Source organism: Crocodylus siamensis, chromosome 2, assembly GCF_052110815.1.
Source record: "Crocodylus siamensis isolate JL-2025a chromosome 2, ASM5211081v1, whole genome shotgun sequence".
NCBI classification, from domain to species: domain Eukaryota; kingdom Metazoa; phylum Chordata; order Crocodylia; family Crocodylidae; genus Crocodylus; species Crocodylus siamensis.
Window position 1 is genome coordinate 220,336,867 of NC_143396.1, and position 25,286 is coordinate 220,362,152.

The 25,286-nt window shown below is 47.9% G+C and overlaps 1 protein-coding gene across 6 annotated transcripts in view; it reads right to left on the reverse strand.

Annotated features, from left to right (window-relative positions):
- Nucleotides 1–1,918: 1,918 nt before the first annotated feature.
- The window catches only part of PACSIN3 (protein kinase C and casein kinase substrate in neurons 3), a 28,288-nt gene continuing 4,920 nt past the window's right edge, over nucleotides 1,919–25,286 (reverse strand). For 2 of the 6 annotated variants that reach the window (XM_090033092.1, XM_090033091.1), the window contains exons 2-11: nucleotides 14,281–14,381; nucleotides 13,883–14,039; nucleotides 12,793–13,028; nucleotides 12,438–12,593; nucleotides 11,667–11,842; nucleotides 7,617–7,737; nucleotides 6,933–7,066; nucleotides 6,418–6,483; nucleotides 5,754–5,914; nucleotides 1,919–2,246 (exon numbers count right to left, since the gene is read on the reverse strand). In XM_090033092.1, coding sequence (XP_089889218.1) covers nucleotides 2,131–2,246; nucleotides 5,754–5,914; nucleotides 6,418–6,483; nucleotides 6,933–7,066; nucleotides 7,617–7,737; nucleotides 11,667–11,842; nucleotides 12,438–12,593; nucleotides 12,793–13,028; nucleotides 13,883–14,039; nucleotides 14,281–14,334 — 1,377 coding nt within the window. In that variant the 5' untranslated portion in view covers nucleotides 14,335–14,381 and the 3' untranslated portion in view covers nucleotides 1,919–2,130. Of the gene's footprint in view, nucleotides 2,247–3,807; nucleotides 4,004–5,753; nucleotides 5,915–6,417; nucleotides 6,484–6,932; nucleotides 7,067–7,616; nucleotides 7,738–11,666; nucleotides 11,843–12,437; nucleotides 12,594–12,792; nucleotides 13,029–13,882; nucleotides 14,040–14,280; nucleotides 14,382–15,841; nucleotides 16,104–25,286 lie in introns of those variants that run through there. The other 4 variants (XM_090033090.1, XM_090033089.1, XM_090033087.1 and 1 more) reach the window with 4 other exon arrangements.

The following is a 25,286-nucleotide window of genomic DNA, read 5'->3' on the forward strand; positions in this document are numbered from 1 at the left end:
GTTTCTTTTTGAAGTTTCCAGTCCTTTCTGTAGTTGATCCTGAAGGTCAGCTGCCCCAGAAGACAACAGCATACATCCATTCTTCTGTGATTACCCAACATCTGCACTGTTGTACCAAGAAATACTGCCACGTGACAAATGTATTCCAGAGACAGCCAAGCAAAGCTTTGGGCCCAAGGGAATCTGCTCAAACCCTGCCAATGCATACAATCTGATAAGGAATTTAGCTTCTGCCATTTCAGCAGAAATGTTACTCTTCCTATGCTACTGCTCCAATTCCTGCAGGTTAGTAGAGTTGAGTCTGCTCCTCTTCACTCTACAAACATTACAAGCAGCTCAACTGAACTCCCTGCTGAATGTCACATTGTGCAGCTCTTCCTTTGACCCATAAATAATGGCATATTTTTACTAGCCTATAGTTAAAGAATTCCAAGTCAGCTACCTATCTAGGTCAGCATGCAACTCCCTTCTGTGCCTCACACCTCCATCCAGTGACATTATTCCTTTCATGCCTGGTTCAACTTGTTTCCAGCTACTCTGAGTCTCTTTGGCCAGGCCAAGCACCTCATGGATGCCAATACAGCCCTGGTTGCTTTCCTCAGACAAATTCTGTGAACTATTATTGTTTTACCACCTGAAGTCTGCATCTCAGGACAGACATACGAAATAGTTATGCCAGCTGAAGGGGAGGGAGTTACCATGTTTCAAGCTGTTCCCTCATAATGGTTTTATGTACCCATTCAATGCTGCAGAAAGAAGCAGTCATAGTCTAGCAGCTCTTATTTCAGTATAAGTTCATCCAGCGTCACTTACAGCAGGACAAAACAAAACATTACAGTGGTTTAGGTGATATGCGGTCACCAGTGGCAAGCCCCCCCCACCAACTTTAAAACAGAAAAAATTTTGTCTGGCTACAGCCTCTACCACAATTCACACTCTCAGATCTGACCTATTATACCAAGGAACCAAATTCTGCTCTCACCTTAAGGAAGCATTTCAATCATAAAGCTCATCTGTTAAGCTTCAGTTCCTTGGTCCATCTTGTTTGGCATATGAAGGCTAGAATCAGAGACCAGGCCCCTGGTTGATCTCAGCTGCTCCAGAGGAACACCAAGACAGAGAAAGGACCCATGCCTCAAGACACTTCTAGGCCACCACCATTGAGTGGCATCTGGAAACAGTTGGGAAGTTAGGTCTCTTACAGTTGAACTAAAACCTTAGTGAATGTTACATTTTTATGCCACATAACTGTTAAAATGGGCGACAAGATTTTTTCTAAAGGTGTAATTACTCAGTGTAGAAGTCAAGAGCCAGAAGGGCTGGGGAAAGGATGGTCTTACTGGTACTGGAAAAGGAACCCAAGTTAGCCCTTCCCTCCCGCAACCAGGAAAGCAGGGACAGTGTACAACCCTTGGTCTATCAGACAGCTGTTTTGTGAACTGTCAACCTATATAGTTTATGCCAGATGGCTGGGGAGGCAATGAGACTTGTCAAAGATAAGAGATTTATTTGAACCTAAAAATGCTCCCACAGGAAACTGGGGCAGACACCAGTACTACCAGCATTACTGAAGCCTTCCTAATTCATCTAGAATAAACTGAATGCTTGTTTTTTGGCCAAGGGCAGCCAAGACTTCTAGAGCTTTTTCAGGGCCATATCCCCACCACCAATTCTGAAAGCTACTGTAGCACATTCTCAATCCCCCTTTAGAGGGGCTTAAGGATAGAGCAGTCAGCAGCCACCTGTGGACCCAGAAGATCCCAGCTAGCTTTTATGCATAGGCACAAAGGAAGCAGGCAAGAGTGGTCTTTAATAGACAAGCAACAGTATGTGCCACTGCACCACCCAAGCAAAACCCCTAGCCCCTGTCCGCATCCCACCCCCAAATTCCCCTAGTGCTCAAAAGGCAGAATAAGCCTTTACTCATCCATATTCATTTATTAGAAAACCCCTATGATTCTAGAAATTTAAAATGAAGCATTGGTTACAAGGAACAAGTGTCCTCAGAATCAGAGTCCAGATGTGGCTTTGCACCCTGCTGAGGTGGGTTAGGGGCGAACAGTGATCAGATGACCTCTGCAGGGGTAGGCTGCTGCATGTGCAAGAGATGCCTTAGGAGGGGAGCAGCAATCATGAGCCAACCCTCTGGACATAGTTAGCAGGATAGAGTCCAACCTGGCCTGTGAGAAGCCGGCCTTTGCACCAGCCTTGTTCATCCTCCTCACTGATCTTCATTAGTTCTTCACCTAAAGGGAAGCAGCACAACAATTTAAGCTTGGGAAAGAGCCAGGAGCCTCCACAGCTTTTCCTTAGTGTCCGAAGACCTCACATAGGGGCTTAGGGCAGAAATGCACACACACACACACACACACACACACACACACACACACACACGTGTGCACTAACACCATACGAGTTAGATGTAGCTAACCAGTATAATCCTGATCCTTCACAATCTCTCAGCGTGCACTGGAAAGAGGGAACAACAACTGTAGGCAAGAAGTCTTTCAGAGGGAGCTCTTGAAGGGGGGGAAAAAATGGGTTGCTTATAAAAAAAAACTGGCTTGTCACTAATCAGCATTCTCTTCCTCCCCCCTTCCCAAGACAGAAGTTGGCATCTGCAAGGTCAGAGCATCCTCAGGGAGCATTACTGTCCCCAGATCTTCAGCTGCATAGAATCTTGTTTCAGGTCCTCTCTGCTGCATGTTTCCTCTGAAACAGGTAGGACAGACTTGCAAGATGTTCAGCTTTAGACAAATGACCACCTTGGGTTTTAACACAGAATAGCCAAAGCCCAAGCCATAGAATGGACCTAGGTTTCCCAACCAGACAGGCTGGGGGGGACTCTCCTTTACCCTCCCCAGCTTTGCACCATGAAAGGAAGAAACAGGAACCTTTCCCACTGATAGCAAAACCTGTATATATGGTCAGATACAGCTTTTGAGTTTTCCTATGGTACAGTCCCATTTATCTAGAGGACTGGAAAGTCATCTGCCCCCAGGGTGAGGTCAAGGCCCCTTTAATGGATTTAGTAGTTATATTAGGATTTGAGTGGTACAACTCTAGTCTGAAACTGAAGGGACTGGTTAGTTTGGGTCCAAGCTACTTGGTAGGGAAGCAGCTGGGGAAAAACAAATCCTAGAGCCTTCTAGCCTGTAGAAGGCTCCCCAAAAGGTACAGGGAAGGGAAATTCTATCCCCAGCCCTCTTGGCTAGTTATGCCAATCCACCTGTACTGTTGGGACGGCTTAAAAAAAAGCTGCTGCACTGAGAAACAAGCAAGTTAGTGCTAAAAAGTCTACGTGATGACTCAGTAGAACAGATGCTGGCCTCATGTGCAGGCCCAGGGACTTTAGCACCCATTGAAAAAAAAGCAACATGCATCACACTCCTCATACACAAAATTCAATACAAGCAAGATTAGAAACAGTCCTGAGATCCAGATAGCCCTTTGAAAACTGAGGAGAGGCAGGTGGGGTAGAAACCAACTCAAAATAGAGATCCCAGCATTCTCCCTCACCCTCTATTGGGAGCACCTATCCTTGCCTCTGAGCAGTAGTACTTTGATTTTAGCCCTGTGGTCTAGATGAAGTGTATGTACGCTCATGGGCCAAATTGGGCCCCATGCCACTGCCACCCAGCCAGCCAGGATTGGGCTCTGGGGGCCTTGTGCCACCCCCACCTAGCTGAGACCAGGTCCTCCATTGCCTTATCGACAATAGGGAGCCCCACAGGCTGAATGACAGCACTAGGGATGGGATCTGGCTTGTGGGCACCCCTGACCTAAAAAGAACAGACAAGATGGACATAAGGAAGAATTTCTTTACTGTCCAAGCCCCCAAGGTCTGGAACAGTCTGCCATCAGAGGTGGTTCAAGCACCTACATTGAACACCTTCAAGAGTAAATTGGATGCTTATCTTGCTGGGATCCTATAACCCCAGCTGATTTCCTGCCCTTTGGGCAGGGGGCTGGACTTGATGATCTCCTGAGGTCCCTTCCAGCCCTGAAAAAAAAATAAAAAAAATCAAGCACAACCCCTATTGACCAACCCAATTTCCTTCTATGACAGGAAGACAGGTTTTATGGCTAGGCTGACAGCAAGTCATTGTGATTTACCTCAACTTAAGCAAGACTTTCAACATGGTCTTCCACGACATTCTCATTAGTAGACTGCATTCCTTTAATTTAGGTGGAACTGCTATACATTAGATATCTAATTCACTAGATCACTGCATTTGAAAGAACAGCCAATGGCTCAATGTCCAACTGGAAGGAAGCATTGAGTAAGATTCCCCGAGAATCTGTCCTGGGTCCAATACTGTTTAATATTTCCATTAATGATTCAGAGGGTGGAACTGAGTACACAGCTAGCAAATCTGCAAGCAACACTAAACTGGGTAGAGTTGCAGACACTGGGGGGGAAGGCGGCAGAGGGGAATTGGATTAGGATTCAGAATTACCTTAATAAACTAGAAAAAATGGTCAAAATTCAATGAGTGTACACACACTAAGGACAGAACAGTCACATGTACACAGAGCCACCCCTAGGGGTATGCAGGACCCGGGGCATATCAGGCTGTGCAGGGCCAGGGCAGCAAGCACCCAGGGCATGGAGCCAGCAGTGTGCAGCAACCAGTGAGGCCTGTATGGGGCCCGAGGCAAAAATTGCCCCGATTTGCACCCCCCCCCCTCCAAGGGATGGCTCTGTATGCACAGATGCATACTGGGGAGTAACTGGCTAGGTCAGTGTACTACCTAAAAGGACTTGGGGTGATAGTGGATTACAAGTTTATGAATCAGTGTGCTCTTATTGGGGAAAAAGCCAATAGTACACTAGGTTGTATTAATAGTAACATCACTTACAAGTCAAAGGAAGTGATTCTTCCACAGAAACCCCATTTAAAACAATGTATCCAGTATAGGACACTGCACTTCAAGAATGCAGGAACAAATTCAGAGTCCCTTAGAGAGCAACAAAAAACCAGAGATCTAGGAAAAATGACTTACAAGAAAAAACTCAGAAGATATGGGGGGGATTTAGTGAGGAAGAGAGGACTGAAAGGGAATTTGGCAACTGTCTTCTAGCATCTGAAGCGTGGTTACAAAGAAGATGGCAACGGATGACTTCATGGCTGCAGAGGATAGGACAATGAGCAATAAACTGCAATACAGGACAGTAGATTGGATATTACCCATTCTCATAGTGAGAGAATACCTTGTTAGAAATGGAACAGATTACCTAGAGAAACTTCATTATCTCCATTCTCAGTTTTATTTAGAGCAAGTTAAATACTCTTCTGGGAAGATCCTCTCTGGAGCAGGGTGCTAGAGTAGATAGCTTCCTGAGGTCCCCTCCAGCCCTATGATTCTAAGAGAGCAGTATACAATCAAGTTTGAAGGCACCCAAAGAGCTTGCCTGCATTCCCCTTTTTCCCTTTGTTCAGGGTGTCACCTGTGACACATACCAGGTAAATTCCAGACTTGCCTCACAAATTTCAGCTGTGCCTTTTCCCCCTGCCCTCTGTGGCCAAAAGCAAAGGATTCCCTTTCTAGCATCCCTGTGCCTTGCTGATCTCCCTACTTAGTGGGGGCAGGGGCAGCTTCTGGGCTGCCCAGTGCTTTCCCTGGGTTGGTGGCAGGGAAAGGCACTGTATGGTTCCCAACAGGGCTATCCAGATCTCAGTGGAATGTTTCAATCAGTCAGCCAAAGTGGTAGTGGCAAAGGATTAGTAAAAGGATTAGTGCTTCTGTACCTGCTTTAAAGCTCAGCTCATCAGCCTCTTGTCCTGTGTAATCATACAGCGCTCGCACCCGCACGCCTGGTACCTTTAGGTCTTCTTCATGTCCATTGGCCTCTAGACACTTCTTGGGAGTGTCCTCATCTGACCACTCTGAAAGATCCTCTTTCCCTCCGCTGTGTGGAAAAAGGGGCAGAGTAGAATAAAAAGGCTCTTGGGAAACTCCAGACTGACTCTGGGGTACTTTCCCAGTCTCCTGAATCATGCCCCAGATCCCCATGGAGAGTTAGATTACAGATCAAGGAGCATGAGGCAGAACAGGAGAGTGGGGTACCCAGAAGGAGAGACCAGGAGGAGCTAGAAGCAGCTCAGGAAATTCAGGCTCAAGTCAGGTTCCTATAAAGCACCTTCCTGTTCTCTCAGGCAGGGAAACATACAGCTTGTCAGCTTAAACCCATAAAGGCAGGCATCACCCAGCTACTTCCAAAGACAGTCCATTTCCAGGCAAGCACACAAAAGAGGGTAAACTACATCTCCCATCAAAGGCAGACTCAGCTGGCATGCCAGCCTCCCAGCCACAGCAAAAAGGGGTGGGGAACACGTGGAAGGGAGGGAAGGAAAGCAGAAGATAGATGTTTTGTGCCCAGTCACCCCTGTGAGGACAGCATTCCATACTAACTTCACATGGGCAGATGCCCTCAGATTGTTGTAGAAGAGGCTGTTCTGCTCCTCTTGATAGGAAAACCTGTGGATTGGCAAATATGGCCCTGAATCCAGCAGACTGAGCACAGAGAGCAGTGTGGAGATGGCTCTGCATCCCCCGTCACCAATGCCTTCCTTCCCTTTCCCTGTATTCAACCCCAAGCACCATTTGTGCTACCAGAACCGGCCTATGGCAGGAATGGTGCGGACCGAGTGAGAAATTACCCAAGAGATCCACATGCTGTTCTCTGGACTGGTTTCTACAGACTGTCACAGAAAGACAGCTCCCTGAATGGTCACCACTGGCTTATCAGGTTTTGTACTAGTACCAGCCAACCCTAAGCCATGGAAATAAAATAACCCTCTCACCCCTCCCCAAGATCAGAAGCACCTGAAAGCAAATAAAGGAAGTCACTATCAGTTCAGTTAAACCATGACCTGTAGGCTGAGAAAGGCCTTGTCCTCCTCCATGTCCCAAGCTGAAGGGCTTACCCTCGCTTTGTCTGTGGAGGAGTAGGAGACACACCATCTCGTGTGGCCACGATGCTAGTCAGGGTCACATCTTCACTGCCTTTACTACTTTTCTCCTTCTTGCTGATTGGCCGCTGTGTTTCCAGGGACCATTCCTATTCAGGGGGGAGACAAAAGCAGACACCCATATTTGTCCCAAATCCAGAGTTTTAGATCAATATGTGGGGGAGCGGAGGGAAAGGACCATCACAGAGCTTATTTGTTATTTAAGCACAATGTAATGGAGTAGTCTACCTGTTGGAGCCCTGATGGAGGCACCTAAAAGGACTCCTGAGGATGGGAGGGGTGGGGAGTAGACAGAGATGCAGCATTTTGGATAAAAACAGCTCATTGCATGGCCCTGGGCCTACCCACAACCCCCTAAAAGTATATCTTCCCCAGCTGGGGCTGGAATGATGGACCACAGTCCAGATGGCATGCATACATGCAAATAGCCATGAAGAATCAGCTTACAAGTGATCCCCTTTTTCACAGGGATCCTCTTGATCCCTGGTGATTAGAAGCCAACCACTTCCAGTGAGAATGCCTCAAAAGGAGCAACAAAGACATGGGTGGGAATCCACAACTACATTCATGGGGGAAAAAGAAGGGTCAGTTGGCAGGGAGGAAGGCTCTGTGGTAACACTCTCTCCACAGATGCACTACCTCAAACTGAGGCCAATTCATAGCCATGCCTGGCCCATGGGTGTTGCGCCACCACTTCAGGTCCTCCTGGTCATCCGCAGCCATGATCACTTGATATAGATCTCGGTACAGTGTTTGAAAGCTGCAATAAGCAACAGAACCAAATGTTAGCAACTAGGCAGGGTGAAGGGAGCACCTGCCCCGGTTGCCGATTATAGGGGGGCACTGGGATCCACCAAGAGTCTTTGCCACAGTAGTGACAGCCCTGCACTTCCTCTGCCTAGCCATATGATCTGGGTAGGGAAGCACCCCACCAAGCATTAAAATCAGGGGGCAGGGGACAAGTGGAGTGAGTGGAATGGTGTCCTCCCATTTCAGCCCTAGTCCCACTATGTATGTAAAGGGGAGGGAGTGAGCAGGGCACAGGCTCTCAGGGAGTTGGGCTGCCTGTTGGTGTGGAGCTGATGCTGCTACAGCACCAACCCAGGAAGGTAAAAACCTCCCCTTCCCATCACCCATGTCAGAAAGCTTGAAAGAAGCAAATAGATTCCCTGTATAGAGATGAAGGATAATGGCCCCGTCTGACTTGGTTCAATCTTATATCCTGGGCAGGGTAAAGAAGAGTCAATGTCATGGGTATAGGGCACTTGTAGCCTTCAGGATTGATGCAAGGGCAGAATCATTTCTGTACCCACTTCACAATAATGCAAGAGGTTCAGAAATGTAATCCCTTGCTTTATACTACAGCCAGGAGAAGGGGTGGCTATTATCCAGACAGGCCTTCTGAACAAAGGCATTTAAAAACAAATAGCTTTTGTTGAAAAATGGGTAAGTCAAGATAAGGCCTAAGTCAGGATAACAGATAAGTCAAGAACCCACACCTACAAGATGCGTGTTCAATGGTAGTGACTATGTGGTGGAATCCTGGAGGCTCTTAGGAAGAACTGCAGACGGGGCATTGCTGAGACTAGGGGGTCAGTGGGCACAACCGTTGGAGGCCTCAAATGCCTCTACACGAATGCTCGAACTATGGGGAAGAAGCAGGAGGAACTCGCCCTCCTCCTAGCTGTCACCAGCCCTGACATAGTAGGGATCACAGAAACGTGGTGGGACTCATCGCATGACTGGGCGGTGTGTGTCAAGGGCTATAGGCTATACAGGAAGGACAGGACAGGAAGGAAAGGTGGAGGAGTAGCACTCTACATCAAGGAGGAATATACTTCCTCGTTAATTAGCAAGGGGGTAGAGGGGGGGCACTCTGAGGTGCTCTGGGTTAGAGTAAAAGGCAGTCCAGGGGAGAGAGACTTAACGGTGGGAGTCTACTATAGACCTCCCAACCAGGGAGAAGAGCTCGACCAGGAATTCTTAGGTCAGCTTACAGAGGCAGTGAGGGCTAAGGATGTGGTCATCATGGGGGACCTGAACTTCCCAGACATCTGCTGGGAGGAGCAGTCAGCCAAGTCTGATCGCTCACGTCGGTTCTTAGCCAGAGTGCAGGACCTCCATCTAACCCAGGAGGTGCACAGTCCCACCAGGGGAGACGCCTTGTTGGACCTGGTGCTGGCCACGGGTGATGACCTGGTGAGGGGGCTGCGGGTGATGGGCCACCTGGGAGACAGTGATCATCGCTTGCTGGAATTCACCACCCAGCGTAAGGTGGCAAAGGGCTGCAGCAAGGCAACAGCCCTAGACTTTAGGAGGGCTGACTTCAACAAGCTAAGGAGAATTGTTGGGGAAGCGCTGAGGACCCAGAGGGGAAGGGAATCAGATGTCGAAGGTGAGTGGTTGCTCCTTAAGGAGACGATCCTCCATGCCCAAAGGGAGGTAATCCCAACAAGGGTCAAAGGGAGCAGGAGGGCACATAAACCCCCATGGCTCACTAAGAGCATCCGGGAATGTCTCCTTGCTAAAAGGGAGGCATACACCCAATGGAGAGATGGGGTCATCACCAAGGACTATGTTACAGTCGCCCGAGGATGTAGGGGGGCAGTCAGGAGGGCCAAGGCAGAGTTGGAGATAGGACTAGCTTCCCGGATTAAGGACAATAAGAAGTCCTTCTTCAAATACATAGGGGGTAAAAAGAGGGTCCCGGGTAATGTGGGGCCCCTGCAGGACACGATGGGCAACTTAGTCATCACGCCAGATGACAAAGCTAACATATTTAACGATTTCTTTGCCTCTGTCTTCCTAAGTAGGGACCAGTTCAGCCACCTCCCTGCTGGGCCCCCCTCGGGCCCCAAGAGAGACACGCCTGGGCCAGGGGTTAGCGAGGAGTTAGTTAGGGTACTTCTGGAGAGGCTGGACGTGTTCAAGTCTGCTGGTCCGGACGATCTTCACCCTAGGGTTCTACAGGAACTGGCCGAGGTCATTGCGGGACCCCTGGCGCGGCTCTATGAGCACTCGTGGTGCTCTGGCGAGGTGCCGGAGGACTGGAAGAGGGCCAATGTGGTCCCTATCTTCAAAAAGGGAAAAAAAGAGGACCCGGGAAATTACAGGCCAGTTAGTCTTACCTCAATCCCGGGTAAGCTCTTTGAAAAAATTATCCTGGCACACATCCAGGAGGGCCTTGCGGGGGAATGCATGCTTAGGGGCAACCAACATGGGTTCATCAGTGGCAGGTCTTGTCAGACCAACCTGGTGGCCTTTTACGATCAGGTCACCAAATCATTAGACGCAGGGGTTGCTGTGGATGTAGTCTTTTTGGACTTCCGGAAGGCTTTCGACACTGTCTCTCACCCTGTCCTCATCAAAAAGCTGGGAGACTGTGGTGTCGATGCCCACACGGTCAAATGGGTCGCCAACTGGTTGGAGGGCCGCACCCAGAGGGTGGTAGTGGATGGGTTCTTCTCGACCTGGAGGGATGTGGGCAGTGGGATTCCGCAGGGCTCGGTCCTCGGGCCCGCACTGTTCAACATCTTCATCAGTGACTTGGATGACGGGGTAGAAAGCACCCTGTTCAAGTTTGCTGATGACACTAAGATGTGGGGGGATGTGGGTGCACTAGAAGGGTGCAATAGGCTACAAGCTGACCTTGACAGGTTGCAACGGTGGGCGGATGAGAATAGGATGGGGTTTAACACTGATAAGTGCAAGGTGTTGCACATGGGGAGGAAGAACCGGCACCACACTTACAGGTTGGGGAACTCCCCTCTTGCCAGCACGGAGACGGAAAAGGATCTTGGAGTCGTCATTGACTCCACGATGAACATGGGCCGGCAGTGTGGGGAGGCAGTCAAGAAGGCCAACCGTACCCTGTCATGCATCCACAGATGCATCTCGAGCAGGTCCAGGGAGGTGATCCTCCCCCTCTATGCGGCACTGGTCAGGCCGCAGCTGGAGTACTGCGTCCAGTTCTGGGCGCCACACTTCAAGAGGGACGTGGACAATATGGAAAGAGTTCAGAGGAGGGCCACTCGTATGATCAGGGGTCAGCAGGGCAGGCCTTATGAGGAGAGGCTACGGGACCTGAACCTGTTTAGCCTCCACAAGAGAAGGTTAAGGGGGGACCTTGTGGCCTGCTACAAACTGGTCAGGGGGGATCAGCAGGTATTGGGGGAGTCCCTGTTCCCCCGTGCGCTGCCAGGAGTGACCAGGAATAACGGTCACAAACTGGCGGAGGGTAAGTTTAGATTAGATATTAGGAGGCGCTACTTCACAGTCAGGGCGGCTAGGGCCTGGAACCAGCTTCCAGGGGAAGTGGTGCAGGCTCCTAGCCTGGGGATTTTTAAAAGGAAGTTAGATGAGCACCTTGCCGGGGTCATCTGACCCCGGTGCTCTTTCCTGCTAAGGCAGGGGGTCGGACTAGATGATCTACCTAGGTCCCTTCCGACTCTAGCTACTATGAAACTATGAATACCTTCAAGGGGGATGAGCACTTTGTTCACAACCAGATAAGTCTGGCCAAAAGAGAGATTAGTTCCAATTCCAAATGTTAAAGACAGGAAGGGACAGGACAGCAGCCCCTCCGACAGGCAGATGATCTCCTTCCTCAAAGACCTCTAGAGTCTCTACCCCCCTGCCAGGGATCAGTGTGTTCTAGGTCCTGGATAGGCAGACAACCCATAGCAGTACCCATCTTTGATGGAGAGGTTGAGGTGTTGGTGTAGATCCAAGAACATCTCCTTGAAGAAGCACAGCCTCTTGCGCTCTGCCTCCTGGCAGCCCTCAAACACTTGCTCCATGTCCTCCATGTAGCGGGGATTGTAGCGGTTCAGCTCTTCTAGCATTTTCTCGTACTGATCCTTACACTGCAGCAGCCCAGAATGAGAAGAGTCACAAAACAATCCCTCCCATCTATCCTTTCCCTCAAGGGAAACTTGCAATTCTCCCCTTACCACAACCCCTCATCCCACACAGACCAAAGTGAGAGGTACAACAAGTAGTCAGCTCACCAGAGTCAGGAGCATATTGTTGCACCAGTGACCCCTCTGTTTCTGTTGCTTTCCTCTCAATCTAAAGACAGCAACTTTTCCCCTCTCCCTTCTACTCAGAGGGGGTAAGGGAGAAAGTAGCAGCCGGTCTCACTAGTCTGGTCTGCCATGGTAGTAGGCTGCAGCTCTTACTTTCTAGAATAATGCCATCCCAAGTTCTCCGCCTTATTAATCATAAATGGACAGTGCATCATGTCCTGCCCAAGCTGTGGTTCCTGCCCCCCAGACCCAACTAAATAGAGGTCTACCCCACAAGACACTGCATTCCTTCTACTGCCACTGAATCCAAGAGGCAGCAAGACTGCTCAGCACAGGATAGAGTCCTACTCCTCCTTTCCTCCACTGGGGTATTGAGAGGCAGAAGGGGACGCCCACATACTCGCTGGCTCAAGTCCACATAGCCTACACCCACCTTCTCAGCTTCCTGCGTGCATTTCTCCACACGATCCTGCAACTTGTGTAGCTGTTCCTGCGAGATGGAGGCATCAGCTTTGGCATGGTTTTCCCGGGTCTGTGCTGTCTTCTCATCCTTCCGGGTTGCATGGTAATTTTTCTTAGAATTTTCCACCTAACACAGGCAGGAATACAAAGCTAGAGTCATGCACCATGTCCAAGTTTTCCCATCCCTTATAGTCTGCTCAGGACACGTGCTGTAACCTTTGCTATAGGCAATGCCACCACGCAAGAACATCCAAGCCAATTGCCTTCCCAGCCCCAGTAGCCCAACATTCCAGCCCCTTCCTGCCCAGACACCACTCCTTGCTCACATCCTTCAGCTTCTTCACCCAGGGTTTCTGGGCTTTGCGGAATCCATCCTCTGCTTCCTTTGTCTCCTTGAATCCCCCAATCATCTGCTTGTGGTAGGCTTCCTTTTGCCAGCCCTTGATCTTCTCTGCATCTTCCCCAGCCAGCTGGTTTCGCACTTCCAAATGGATCTCGCTCAACTTGTCTGCAGCTGTCAGGAAGGCATGCCAAGCTTTCTCTAGGGTACCATACTGAGGCCCTGGAGGAGCAAGCACAAAGATAACCCATTAGAACTTCCCACCGTGGCCAAAGCAGATACTTGCTGCCTATCTTCCAAGTGCTGTGACCAGCATCAACTGCTCTACACCGACAGCCGAGGTGGTGGCTGGAATGGGTGTTTCAGTTAATCTCAGCTCTAGCTGCTGCTCATCTAGAGATGGCCCCCTACAGGCTATAGGTTCTCACAGGGGGTTGTTCCCTTCCCCTACCAACCTTCAAAATGTGTGTGCGCACATGCACACACACACTTCCTCCCACCCCCAGCTTAATAGCATCCCATGACTGAAGTGAAAACCTAGTTTCCTTGAAAGCTTGTTCCACAGGCTGGCAGCCTCCTTAGGAGATGCGCCTCACCATTTCTAGTTAAGCCCTAAGGCACCAACACCTTGGGAATTAAGTGCCCATGGATCACCCATCATTAGATACTCTTGGCAGTAGGGTCCTAACCCTCTCCTCGGTTCTCCTTTAAAAAAGTGAGGGGTCAGGAAGGAAAAAAGGAAAAACAAGCTACAACGCTTGCCAGTTTGTCAAGCAGAGTCCTCCATGGATTTAGGACCCCACTGAATTCTGGAAAGCCTTTTTTTGTAATGGGGGGGATGGAGGAAGAACTTGAAAATTCAAGGAGCGAACATCCCCTTCACACGGCTGGACTGAATTGACAGCTCTTTTATTTTTCTTTCCAAGCTTAAAACCAAAAGGAGCAGCCTTTCGTGCCTGCCTAAAGTGGTGTTCCATCCACTTTATCTCCTTCAGACAGACTCGCAGCACAGCCATGTGCTACATGTTGAAGAAGGTTTTGTGGAGCCTGTGCCCAGCACAGTCAGCCTGCCTCACCCTTTTCCACATTGGTCCTCCATTTGCGGGACCACTCTGTGAGCTGCTGGGCATAGGTCTTCTCAATCTTGGCTCGTTCTTGGAAGCAGGAGATTAGATCATTGCAGAGCCGGTACCCATCATCCACACGTTTTACTGTTCGCTTGTAGTTACCAGCCTACAATAAGAGACAACACTTCAGTCCTATTGCACTGACTTTATATACCTTCAGGTAGCAGGGGAAGGCATATCCTTCCGAGGAAGTCAAAGCCACTCCTAAGAGCAAGTCAAAAAGTCTCTCCCATCCATTTCAGGACAGCATTGTGTTGCCAAAGGAGCCCAAAATTTAGCCTCCTAATCCCATGAGTGGGAGGCAGAAGACATTCCTACCACTCCCACCCATAAGTATCCCTGTTTACCTCCCAGAAACTGCCTCCAGAAGCCTCCCCGCCAGAATCATCTTCTGATGACATCGCTCTTGTTTCCTTGCAGCAGAGAATTTTTGCAGATTTCAAGGAAGCTGGAAGAGAGAAAGGCTGTTTGTAGCAGGATACTGACAGGAACCAGGCACGGAGCAGAGCCTTGCACCATCCCTTCAAAGATGCTTATGGAAGGGAAATGGGTAGGCTCAAACAGAAATCTGGACAACAGCCTCATTAGCACAGAGCAACTGAGACTTATTCACTCCTAGACCTCCCTGGAATTGAAAACCCCACAGGAAATCCCCCCCAGAACAGTGCCGCAGGATGTTGTGGATAAAGGTGGCCCTAGCATGGCCAGATTGTATGCATCTTGGAGATGTCAGCAAGTCCAGCCCCTTTCACCAGCACTAAGAACTTAATGAGAGGCTCCTCTTTTCTAAACCAAGACTTTCAAGGGAGAGATACAAAACTATTGAATACATCCAGCCCTGAAGCACTTTAAAAATAAGTCTTGCATCAAGAGAGAAGACTCCAGATTCCTAATAGAAAGGGTCATGATTAAGAGACTACTCCAATTAACTGGAGAAAGCAAGGCCCAGTCATCACCAAGAGAGCATGTCCTAAAAGGCCTGGCCTATAAAAAGTGAGGAAGCAAACATCTGGCAGGGCTAGGAGGCAGAACTATACAGTGCCAGCTATCCAAGGATGCCCCAACCCAAGTATGACTTATATTACATTGAAAGCTGTGTCACTGCATTTGAGTCAGGCATGGAGAATCCCTTCAAGAGGGCAAGGGAAGCCCTCTCCACCCCACATGGACTTTGTCCAGTCCGACATGAAACTTTGGTTGCAACCAAGTTCTTGGTACCACTGCTCCACCAGGACTGACCCAAGCGTGGGCTCCCACATGCCTCTAGCACAGAGATTAGAGGGGTGGGAGAACAGGACAGCCTAAGTGTGCAGCACAAACAGGCTAATCCCAGACAAGACTGAGGTTAATACAACACCAACAGGATTGATTGCTGCTCATCTCCTCTTGCACATTCTTGGTTATAAAAAGCTTCCCTCACACCCCAGAAAGGTCTCTGTTCATTCTGCCAACCAAGGCAGAAGTTATACAGTAGGAATCAACTCAAAGGACTGGGTCTCAGTCTGTCCCATCCCATTCCCCCTGCCCCACCCACAGATTTCTAAATATTGACCCACACAATAGGAGCCTGAAGGCAGTCTCCATAAGAGATGCAACACGGGGAACCAAGGAGAGGATTAAGCATCCCCTACCTGAGCGATGTGCTTGTTAACATGAAGGGTATTAGAGGCACAATAAGGAAACTCACTTGGCTTCAAAGGGGAGCCACTACTGTCCCAGCCCCACAGCCTTCCAGGAAACCCATAGTTAGAGGCAAGTTATTACACTAGAGAAGTAACTCAGGTACAGAAATCCTAATGCTTAAAGGACACGCCCTGTTCTGCCTTGATAATCAGCTTGTGACAACCCTGCATGCTTAACAAGGCAGCTGGTTCCAGTCTCGTGGCCAGAAACAAATAGACTACATACCTGGAAGCCAAAAGAACAAGGAGTCTAGGACACCTGGGGACTGTTTCCTGGACTCTGCTGAGTTCCTGAAGTAGACTGGAGAAGAGAGAGGCGGGGCACAGTTAGAAGTTGCTGCTTCAACCCAGAGATACAGGTATCGCTGCTCTGACAAGCCAAGGTCCCAGGGTAGGAGCCAGGTCTCCCTTTCTGCCAAATACAGAGGAGCACGCCCTGATACAGCAGCTGCTGCCACTCTCCGCCCTCAAATGTACCACATTCCAGCCTGCAGAAGAAATGCCAAATCCGAGTGTCACAAGATCCAGCTCCAGAGAGAGTTTAAATAGAAGCGCTGGGGTGGCATGACAGCATTGTGCGGGAAAGGCACCATCATAACAGTTGAGCAAAGGGAACAGCTTGCTGCCAGAAAGGACTAAAACAAACTCAGTGCCTGCACCAGGCTTAGCACCCACATTTGTGTTCTCACCACCCCCAACTGCCTCCAAACAGTCCTACTGGCACTCACAGGCTTAACCAGCTGGATTCCTCTGGGCGTCAGGGTGGGGAATCAGCAAGCAACGCCTTTCAAGGGCTGTCCTGCCAAAATGCCAAGTGATTCACACAAATCAAAAGACACATGGTGATTCACACATTTAGAAATTAAGTTAGTGTTGTTGCAGTAGTGCTAGAGGACTCCAATCAGAGACCAGGACCCCAAGGCAAGAGGCAAGAACATAGAAAATCCCTGCCCCAAGGATCTTGCATGTCAAGCAGAATTTTCTCATACTGCTCAGATTTTTAAACTAAGTTTTATTTAAATATATATAGTATACTTTACAGAGTGTGTATAACACATGCACTTGTATGTACACTATGGACCTTTTAACCTTTGTATCACCCTTATGCTGTACAGTGTTCACCAACTGTCTGCAGAGGAAGCTGAAATTAAGGTTTTAAAGAGGTGACATGCTGGATCCTGGGGGAGGGTGGTGAAGAAGAAAGTTGTTTAAGCTGGAAGACTAACAATGACTATGAATTCTCAAAGTGGAGACCTCACAAGAGCCAAGGAAGTTAGCAGATGCCAGGAATCTGAAGCAGTCAAGATACTGTTTGGGACTGGAGTGGAGAGTAGCACGGCTTGGTTACTGCAGTTTAATGTCCATAATTAAACTTCCTAGATCTCTACAAAATTAGTTAAAAATCAAATTACTGCTGTGAGTTAGCTGTGCTGGTCTGCAGTCAAGCAAAAGGCAGAGTAGATTTTTGTTAGTCTAGCAGTACAAATCAAAGATACATGAGCTTTCATAAGCAGCAGTTTACTTCATTGGAAACTAAGAAGGGACTCTTAGCAAAAACACACAAATGTTGGGATAAGTAAATGTTTGATCCAGATTTCATCATCAGGAAGCAGGGAGAAAAAAAAAGGGACAATGCAATTAAGAAAATATTTTTCAGGTTACTCTTAAGCAGAGTATTGTTTCCTTCCTCATCCAGAGAGAAATGATTCAGAGGTAGGCATATTTTCAACCTCTGACATCCAGCTGGACTCCCCTGTGGTCCAGTGGTAGTATCCTGGGGTTCAGTTCCTGGACACTTATTACAGCTACAGCCATGGAGGCACCAAACATCTGGACTCTGGTCTTTGGATTTGTCTCAGTGGCCTAAAGGGTTGGGATGGAAGGTCTGGGCAGCCTCCACTCCCCTGAACTCCTGACTAGACATATGTTTCAAAGGCCAGGGTGACCTCTCACACACACCATGATCTGGAAAGATCAGTGCTTGCCAACAAGATCTCTAGCTCTGACCAACTACCCAATGTTAGAATTTGAGTGTGGAGGCGGGCAGTTGTTTAATGCATTAGATGCAGAATGGCTGTTCCTTCAAGGGAGTGGTCAGTCAGTCCATCTTTTTTACTTACGCGGAGAACACCACAATGGATAGGTGTTACGAAAGAGACTATTTCTGGCATTTTACCAAAGACACAAGACTGCTGTAGGTGTACAAGTTCTGCAGGTGCCCACCATGTCAGGAGTGAGAAGGGTCCTTTTGCTGCCACATTCTTTCCAGAGTGGAGGCCTAATAATCAGGGTTAGTGCCCTGGGCAGCAACAGCAGCCACTGTGGCTAGGCTGCTGGCACCAGTGGTCATCAATCTTACACTCCTCCCAAGTTTGATGCCTGGAGCTGGCGCCCCACTCATCCACCTCTAGTTATGCTACTATTTTGGAGTTCCCCCAATTAGTGTGAGCCCACGTCAATCACCAGATCAAACTGACCAGAGCTGCAAACCCAGAGAACTGAATGCAATGGCATCACTATTCACTAGCAACTAGATGTAAAAGGTAGTTTTGATATCAGTTTTTCAAGTTCTAGGAACAGTTTGGACAGGGAATGGCAAAGACAAGCCCCCCAGATAATTAATTCCAGAAATCCCTGTAACAGTTTTGAATGACAAGTTTTTACAGTGAAAGGGGACAATAACTACTAAGCAAGTGGCAGAAGCACTTTGTTGATATCTTAACATAACAGAGACCACTTCATGATTCAGGAAAGTTGGCAGCTGCTCTGGAGAGGGAAGGAAAGGACATAGTACCAGAAAAGTCTAAGTATGCAGCTCAGAACCAAGGCAGAGCAGTACTTCTGCTCTTTTTCTGGTACTACCAGCTGAGCAGATGATACAGTAAGACCAGATCAACGGGTACACAGAACCAAGGGAAGCAGTGGAGATTGGAAAAGAGGGCAGCAACTAAGGTTTTGTTTAGTTTCCTTCTCTTGGTGAGAAAAAAAAAAAAAAAAATCATATTGTAACTCTTGCCTTTTCTGGACAATCTTTGTGCAGGAGAAGAGAGTTAAAAGGGGCTAGAGCTCTGCCCATTTAATTCCAGTGCAAGATGATTTCCAGTACATACAGAGGCACCAAAAGCTCTGGTACAAGCATCTGAAGACCAGGTAATTAAAAAGCTATGGAATTTCTGTACCCTCGTAAATCAAGGAGACATAGAAGAACTATGTATTCTCACATGTAAGCACCAGAAACACATTCCCCCACCCCCTTCCTGATATCCCCAACTCTATTAAGTTAGCCAAATATGCTTGGGAAAACCTCAAAGAAAGTGTTACTGTGGCTCAAGATTGCCTTAGATCACTGGTTTTCAACTTGTGGTCTGCAGACCCCTGCAGGATCACAGACTAACGTCCAAAGGGTCCACAAAAGATGACCGTGATCAATCAAAAAGTATGCAAATACCCACACTTATAATTCAAAGGGGTCTGAACCTCCATTCAAAAATGTTTAGGGGTCCACAAATGAAAAAAAATGTTGAAAGCCACTGCCTTGGATCATTTCCTATTAATCAGCACTCCGCAGCACTAAAGATCTGACTTCAGAGGTGCCACCACCATAAGCAGCCAATCAGAAAGCAAACACACACAGAAGTAGTCACAGGAGAATGTAATAAGTCTTAAGTGGCTTTGTTGCTCCTTCCTCGCCCCAGGGAATATCCCCTATCAATGCAATGGGGCCCACTTCTGGTTCATTTTTGGTAAACTTGCAATCATTACTAGATCAGATAAGCCAGTTTCATCCTCTAAAATCCAGTAACTCCATATCAGGGCTTGTAGCAGGAGCAAGACACTAAAAAGTTCATTTTGCATGGTGAGCAACCTTGCTCCCCATGGTCAGGGAAGCAAGGTCAACCCTCTATTGCCTGCAGCACTAGCTTGAACTGGGAAAGAGTTGTTCCCTTCCCCTCAAAGTGGAGGAGAACTAGAATCCCATGCAGATTACATGTCAACACCCCAAGCAGCCAAGTCTCCATTCACCCACTTCACCCTGCTCACACCCAGCCACAGTTTTTGCCCCCCCCCATTCACACTCCTCTTCATGCCTGCAGTCCCTGATGCATTAACACCATGCTATGCTATGCTATCATCTTTTCCTTCAGACACACTTTCTTCCAGGAAGATACATTAGGGACCATCTTCCTTTTGCATTTGTAGATAATTTAAAATGATGGGGTCCTGGCCCTGGTCCACAAGTAGGGCTCTAAAATACAACCACTCCACTTTGTGACTCTGGGAGCATTTATCCAAGACATGGGCATCCTCCTTCCTACACACCAGCCTTCAACACTTCCACCCTCTAAATGCCCAGGGCACTACCTGGGTGCATTGTCTGTCTCTTGACTGCAGGCTTCTTGTGAGCAATGCCTCGACTCCTCCATTCTCTAGAGAAGAGTACAATTACTAGGTGGAAAAATCAGATCTCCCAACTCTCCTAGTGCTAGAAGGGCAGGTGTGTGCAGTTTTGCAGAAGTGTCTGCCTCGCCCAGCAGCTATCACCAGATGCAAACCAGTTGTATTACAATCCTTCCATGAAACGGTTACCTCCCACTCTGGCCAATGAGACCACTTTAGCACGGAGTGGTCTCTTCTTGTAAAGCCAAGCTGAGGTTTGTTCAGATCCAGCTATAGCAAGCTCATTTCCAATTCAGGGAGAACAGGACCTTTGAGGCATCAAGCTAATTGTCACAGTCTTCTCACTTCTACACAGGACAGAGGTAAAAGGCTGTATTCCTCCTCCAGACATCTCAGTAGTCCCACAGGCAAGAGCAGCTCAGGCTTACACCTACACAGATAGATTTTTTTGGAGATTTTTGCCTTCTAGTCTCTTATCCAGCCTGTCTAAAAGACAACTGCTCTTATACTTTACCCATAGCACCAGATGAGGAAGCCCTTTATCTTCTGTTTGTCACTAGAATTAAAAACCTAGGACCAGGAGGTTCTACATGACACCAGCATGCAGATGAATGAGACTTCACTATTAACACCATTCAGTAACTTCCTGTAGCTGCCAAAATACATACCCACTTCCCAGAGTATGCCCCTATCACTTACTGACTGGCATGTACTCAGCTTTATGCCCAGTAGAAGTATCAGATAATGCAAGACTTGCTTTGTGCATGGAGGGAAGGGGAAGGGAAGGGAATGACTGCCCCTGCCCCACAACAAGGATGTCCCATACAGACTTTCATAAGTGATGTTTACCCCGGTCCAAGAGTCACACCCATGGTGGAGTCACCTAGCTGGGAAAGTTGTGAAGAGCCAGAGTTTCTCAGCTGCTTCCTTGGACTTGAAGCCTGTCAGAGTTGTGCAATGTAGTTTAGGGACAAATTTCAGCTGTGCTCTCCAGCGTGGGGAGAGAACAGAGAAAGATTTAGCAGAACAGTAGGAACATGCAATAGAAGATGCCTAGCAACATAAAGACTCACCACAGATCAGACAACACTATGGCTGGAAGATTTCCACAATCACAATGAAGTAGCGAGATGGAGAGAAGGAACGCAGCAGCTTCATTCAAAGTGAAGGGACAAAGGCACTGGGCCAAGCAGCTGCTTCATGCTTCCCCATGTCTGGGTACTTGACTGTGTTGGTCTCATGCAGAGCTCAGACAGAGCCCACATCCTGAAGCACAGCAGAGATCTCTCCCCCCTGCCCCACCAGCAAGTGGCTGCCACTGCCAAGAGCTTTTCCTTGATGTCTAAACATTTCTTTAGCTTTAGGCAACTGCCCTCCCTTCTCTCACCTGAGGCCACATCTCCAATAGACTTCTGTCAGTACAAGCTTTGTACATGCATCCCAGTTATGCTCTAGATGGACTTGGGGGTGCAAAAGGAATTGAGAAAGCAATTGAAAAGAGGTGCAGCCTGCCAGAGGAAGCTGTATCCAAACTAGGAGCAGGTATAGGCATGCTGCCATGCTAAACCAGCAGACCCTTCTAGCACAGACACAGCCGAACACAGTTCTTCTATCATTAGATTATCACTTTGAAGTAGGGTTGTAGTAGTCATGATGGTCCAGGAAGCATGCAAGAAGCGAGAGGTTTTTCACTGGTAACATCTTATATTTGACCAACATCTCTGTCACCTATTCAGTTGGTCCAATAGAAGATAACAATTTGAAGTGATTTAGTATGACCATGGCATATCCCCCCCCACCTTTCCAAGTTTATTCTTTTCTGCATAGAATCTTATGCAGATCTTGGGTGGTTCTTGCAGTTTATTCCTGCCTTTCCACAGCTGCATCTGTTGTTCTAAAGGCAGCCTGTCAGGTATAGCCAAGTTTCCCAAATTGTTTTGTAAGACTTTCACAAAAACACAAGTCCAAGTTGCTGCATCATTAAATATCAAACTAACTTGCCATATATCAATCAAGCTATACGTGCTTGTGGGTTTGTGTTATGTACCCCCAAGACCAGGTCTAGCAAAGTACCACAGGAACCAATAGGAGTAATGAATTAAGCCAAATAGTCTTCCATTTAAGCAACTTAGATTGCAGCCTAGAGGAAAAAGGGGGGGTGTCAACTCTCACTAGGTTGTCTGCAAGGAGTGGTATTGATGCAATGGAAAAAATACCCAACCGAAGAGGAAGAACAGAAGCAAGTTGTATTAAAAAGCTGCTCTTAAAAAAGGAATGTGCATGCTGAGTTTTCTAGCCTTTTTCCAGTCAGACTTGAACAAGGTAAAAGGGATCTTGTTGCAGGAGTCAAAGGAAAGCCTGTGACCAGGAAAAGAAAACCCAAAATGGAAAGTTAAGTCCAGAATGCTGGCAGCTCTGACCAAGCCCCTCCCCACAAACATTTGCACATGGCAAGGACTCAGAGGAAAGTACATACAGGGATTATTTTAAAAATCAAGTTCAGTGCCACCTATGTTTTACATGGGAAAATGCAATGGGTTAAAATAAAAAATTACTCTGCAATGTTTGCATGATCATTTTACCTGTGACATCTCCATGAAGGTCTAAATTATAGGACCTATGAGGGTAGACCTCAGAGATGGCCAGGTAGGTTTCTTGGGGGAAGGAATCATTTAGAGTCTCATTCTCTAGATCTGGTATCAAGCAGCCTGTTTACAAGTGTACCCATGAGGGCAGGACCAAAGATTTCGCATGACTCCTGCCTGGACTGAAGGGAATTTTATGAGCATAGATCCAGCCTGCGTCTACACCCAGGTACCCGATGTGTAACCAGAGGTTAACTTAATCAGGATTAAGCCACCAGAAGCCATGGAGAGCAACTACCTTCTCTTACTACTCCATGAATTTCACCATATCTACCCCTACAATACCTACACTAACCAGTTTCGCTATTTCTGTCCCCTGTCCTTCCCTGAGGACAGGAGCTTCACTCTTCCCAAATTATCTCAGTGACTGCAGTCACCACTGTCCCACTCCAGCTATCTGATTTTGTTATGTGAATTTCCTACCCTTCCTATCAGCCTGAGCTAGCATCAAGCTTTCCAGCAAATTCATACCAGCCCAGAGACTTCTTTCATCTGGAAGATGCCTCAGATGCATTATCAAGTCCATCTTCCTGTACTGTGGCAGGAACGATTTCATCCCCAAACCAGAGGCAGTTATCTAATCACGCCAGCCCCAGGGTAAGGCTTGCCCCCACACCTCCAGGGTAGTTTGTTTCCACACCCACTCTGCACTGAACATGAATCCACGGGCAAGAAAAACATTGGTTACATATTAGGGAAATAGTGAAGTTACTTCAGTGGCCTCATGCTTTAACAACTGCCTGTCAAGTAGTAAAGGAGTCCCAACTGAACACCAGACAGACTCTCTGCTCACTTTCACCAGCCTCACTAGCAGCAAATAAAAAGCTTATATATTTGTGTTGCTTCTCCCCAGACTCCAATTTGATTGTCTTTGTATGAACGTACCCCAAACAGAAAAGTCAAGTCCCACAGCCTGAGCCTACTCAGGGCCAATGAGAATGGAAGAGTTTGTGGCGTTTTTTCTTTCCACAGGAACCCTTTCTTGGTCCATCGTCTTGGGACATTTGCCTTCTGTGATGGAGTCACCTCACTAACCACTCGGAGCAAGGTCCACAGCATCTGTGCATGCTAAAGGCTTTTCATTACATAGTATTCAAATCATCCTCCACACCACTGCCCAGTTAGTCCTCAGTAGAGCTGGGCATTCAATATTTCCTTCTTTCACTAGCTTTCACACTGCACAAAGGACTTACTAAAATCTTTTCCACCTATTCTTCCAATTTGGCAGTTGAACTGCATTTCAGTCCAACCTCAACATAAGCAAGTAAATGCTCTAATAGTAATCATTTCCACTAGCTCCTCACTAGTCTGTTTCGGAGTATTTAGTTGCCACTTTGCTGTTAAGAAAGCGCTCTGCATTTGCCTGGCATGTGACACAGGCACAGACTCAGAACAAGAGTCCTCTATCCCCTGGTTACATCAGAGCCTTTGCCTGGCACCACATTATTTGCCAGCCAGGTTTGTCACTTGTGTGGAAGTTCAGGAGAAAGGTGCACAACTGAAACAAGCATCTGAAAGAAAGAGGTGAAGTAGCACAGTTTTTCTGAAGTTCATCTGATCTGTCCCATGTTCCCCAAGCAGGCTACAGAAAAGCTGGAGGGCACAGGGTGACACCTTTGGAGAAAGCTGGATAAGACAAGTTTGAGGAGTGGAACTCTTGATTGGGGGGTGGGGGGGAAATGTGAGCAAGCATGGGGGAAAGAGGTCCAAAAGGTCACACCCCCTGTTGCCTCTGCTATGCACTACATTCAGTTCCTCAGCTTTGATGATGGGAAGATTCATTGTTCACACTTTTGTCACTAAAAAAAGGTTTACCCAATTATTTCCTCAGAGCAAAGTCTAAAACAGGAAGGATGGCTGCAGAGGCAAGACAGAGTTCACAGAAGGCAAACAGCTACACACAAAGTCATTTTGCAGAACCAAGGTCCCTTCAAGAACCATGTAACTGGGGACCAGACTTGCAAAAATGATGCAAGTTTTGTTTAAGACAGGATGGGAGAACACAGCACACTGCCCATCCCACAAAGCGGAAAGACAGATGCACCGTTTCATTAGATCCAGATAAGCAGCACATATACAGTGCATACACAGAAGTAGAGGAGTTCAACTGAAGTAGCCACTAAGTGGCCTATACTGAAAACTCACTCATTGTTTCTGAGGTAAGCACCCTGCATGGAGCCCGGTGTAAATCAAGAGACCATTCTACAACCATCATGTTGCCTGAATGGCACAGGAGCATTACAATGCACAGAACCAGCCTCTCTGTATTGAAGATGGCTCGCTGACCTTTGAAGTGTTCAGCCAGTTGAAGAGAATGGGACAGTCAGCTCCGAAGAACAGGCCCTGCAGGAAGATATTTTAGCTGCTCAGTATCACTGGACTGTGGCTTGATCCCCTAACTCAGGGGCAGGCAATTATTATTTCGGGCAGAGGGCCGCTTACTGAGTTTTGGCAAGGCATCAAGGGCCGCATGACAGGCAGCTAGGGGCAGATAAATATTAACTTGCTAGATTTTTTAGGGGCCCTGCAGACTGGATAGAATGGTCTGGTGGGCCACATGCGGCCCACGGACCGCATTTTGCCCACCCCTGCCCTACCTCCATCCCTCAGCACAGAGGGCTTTGTCCT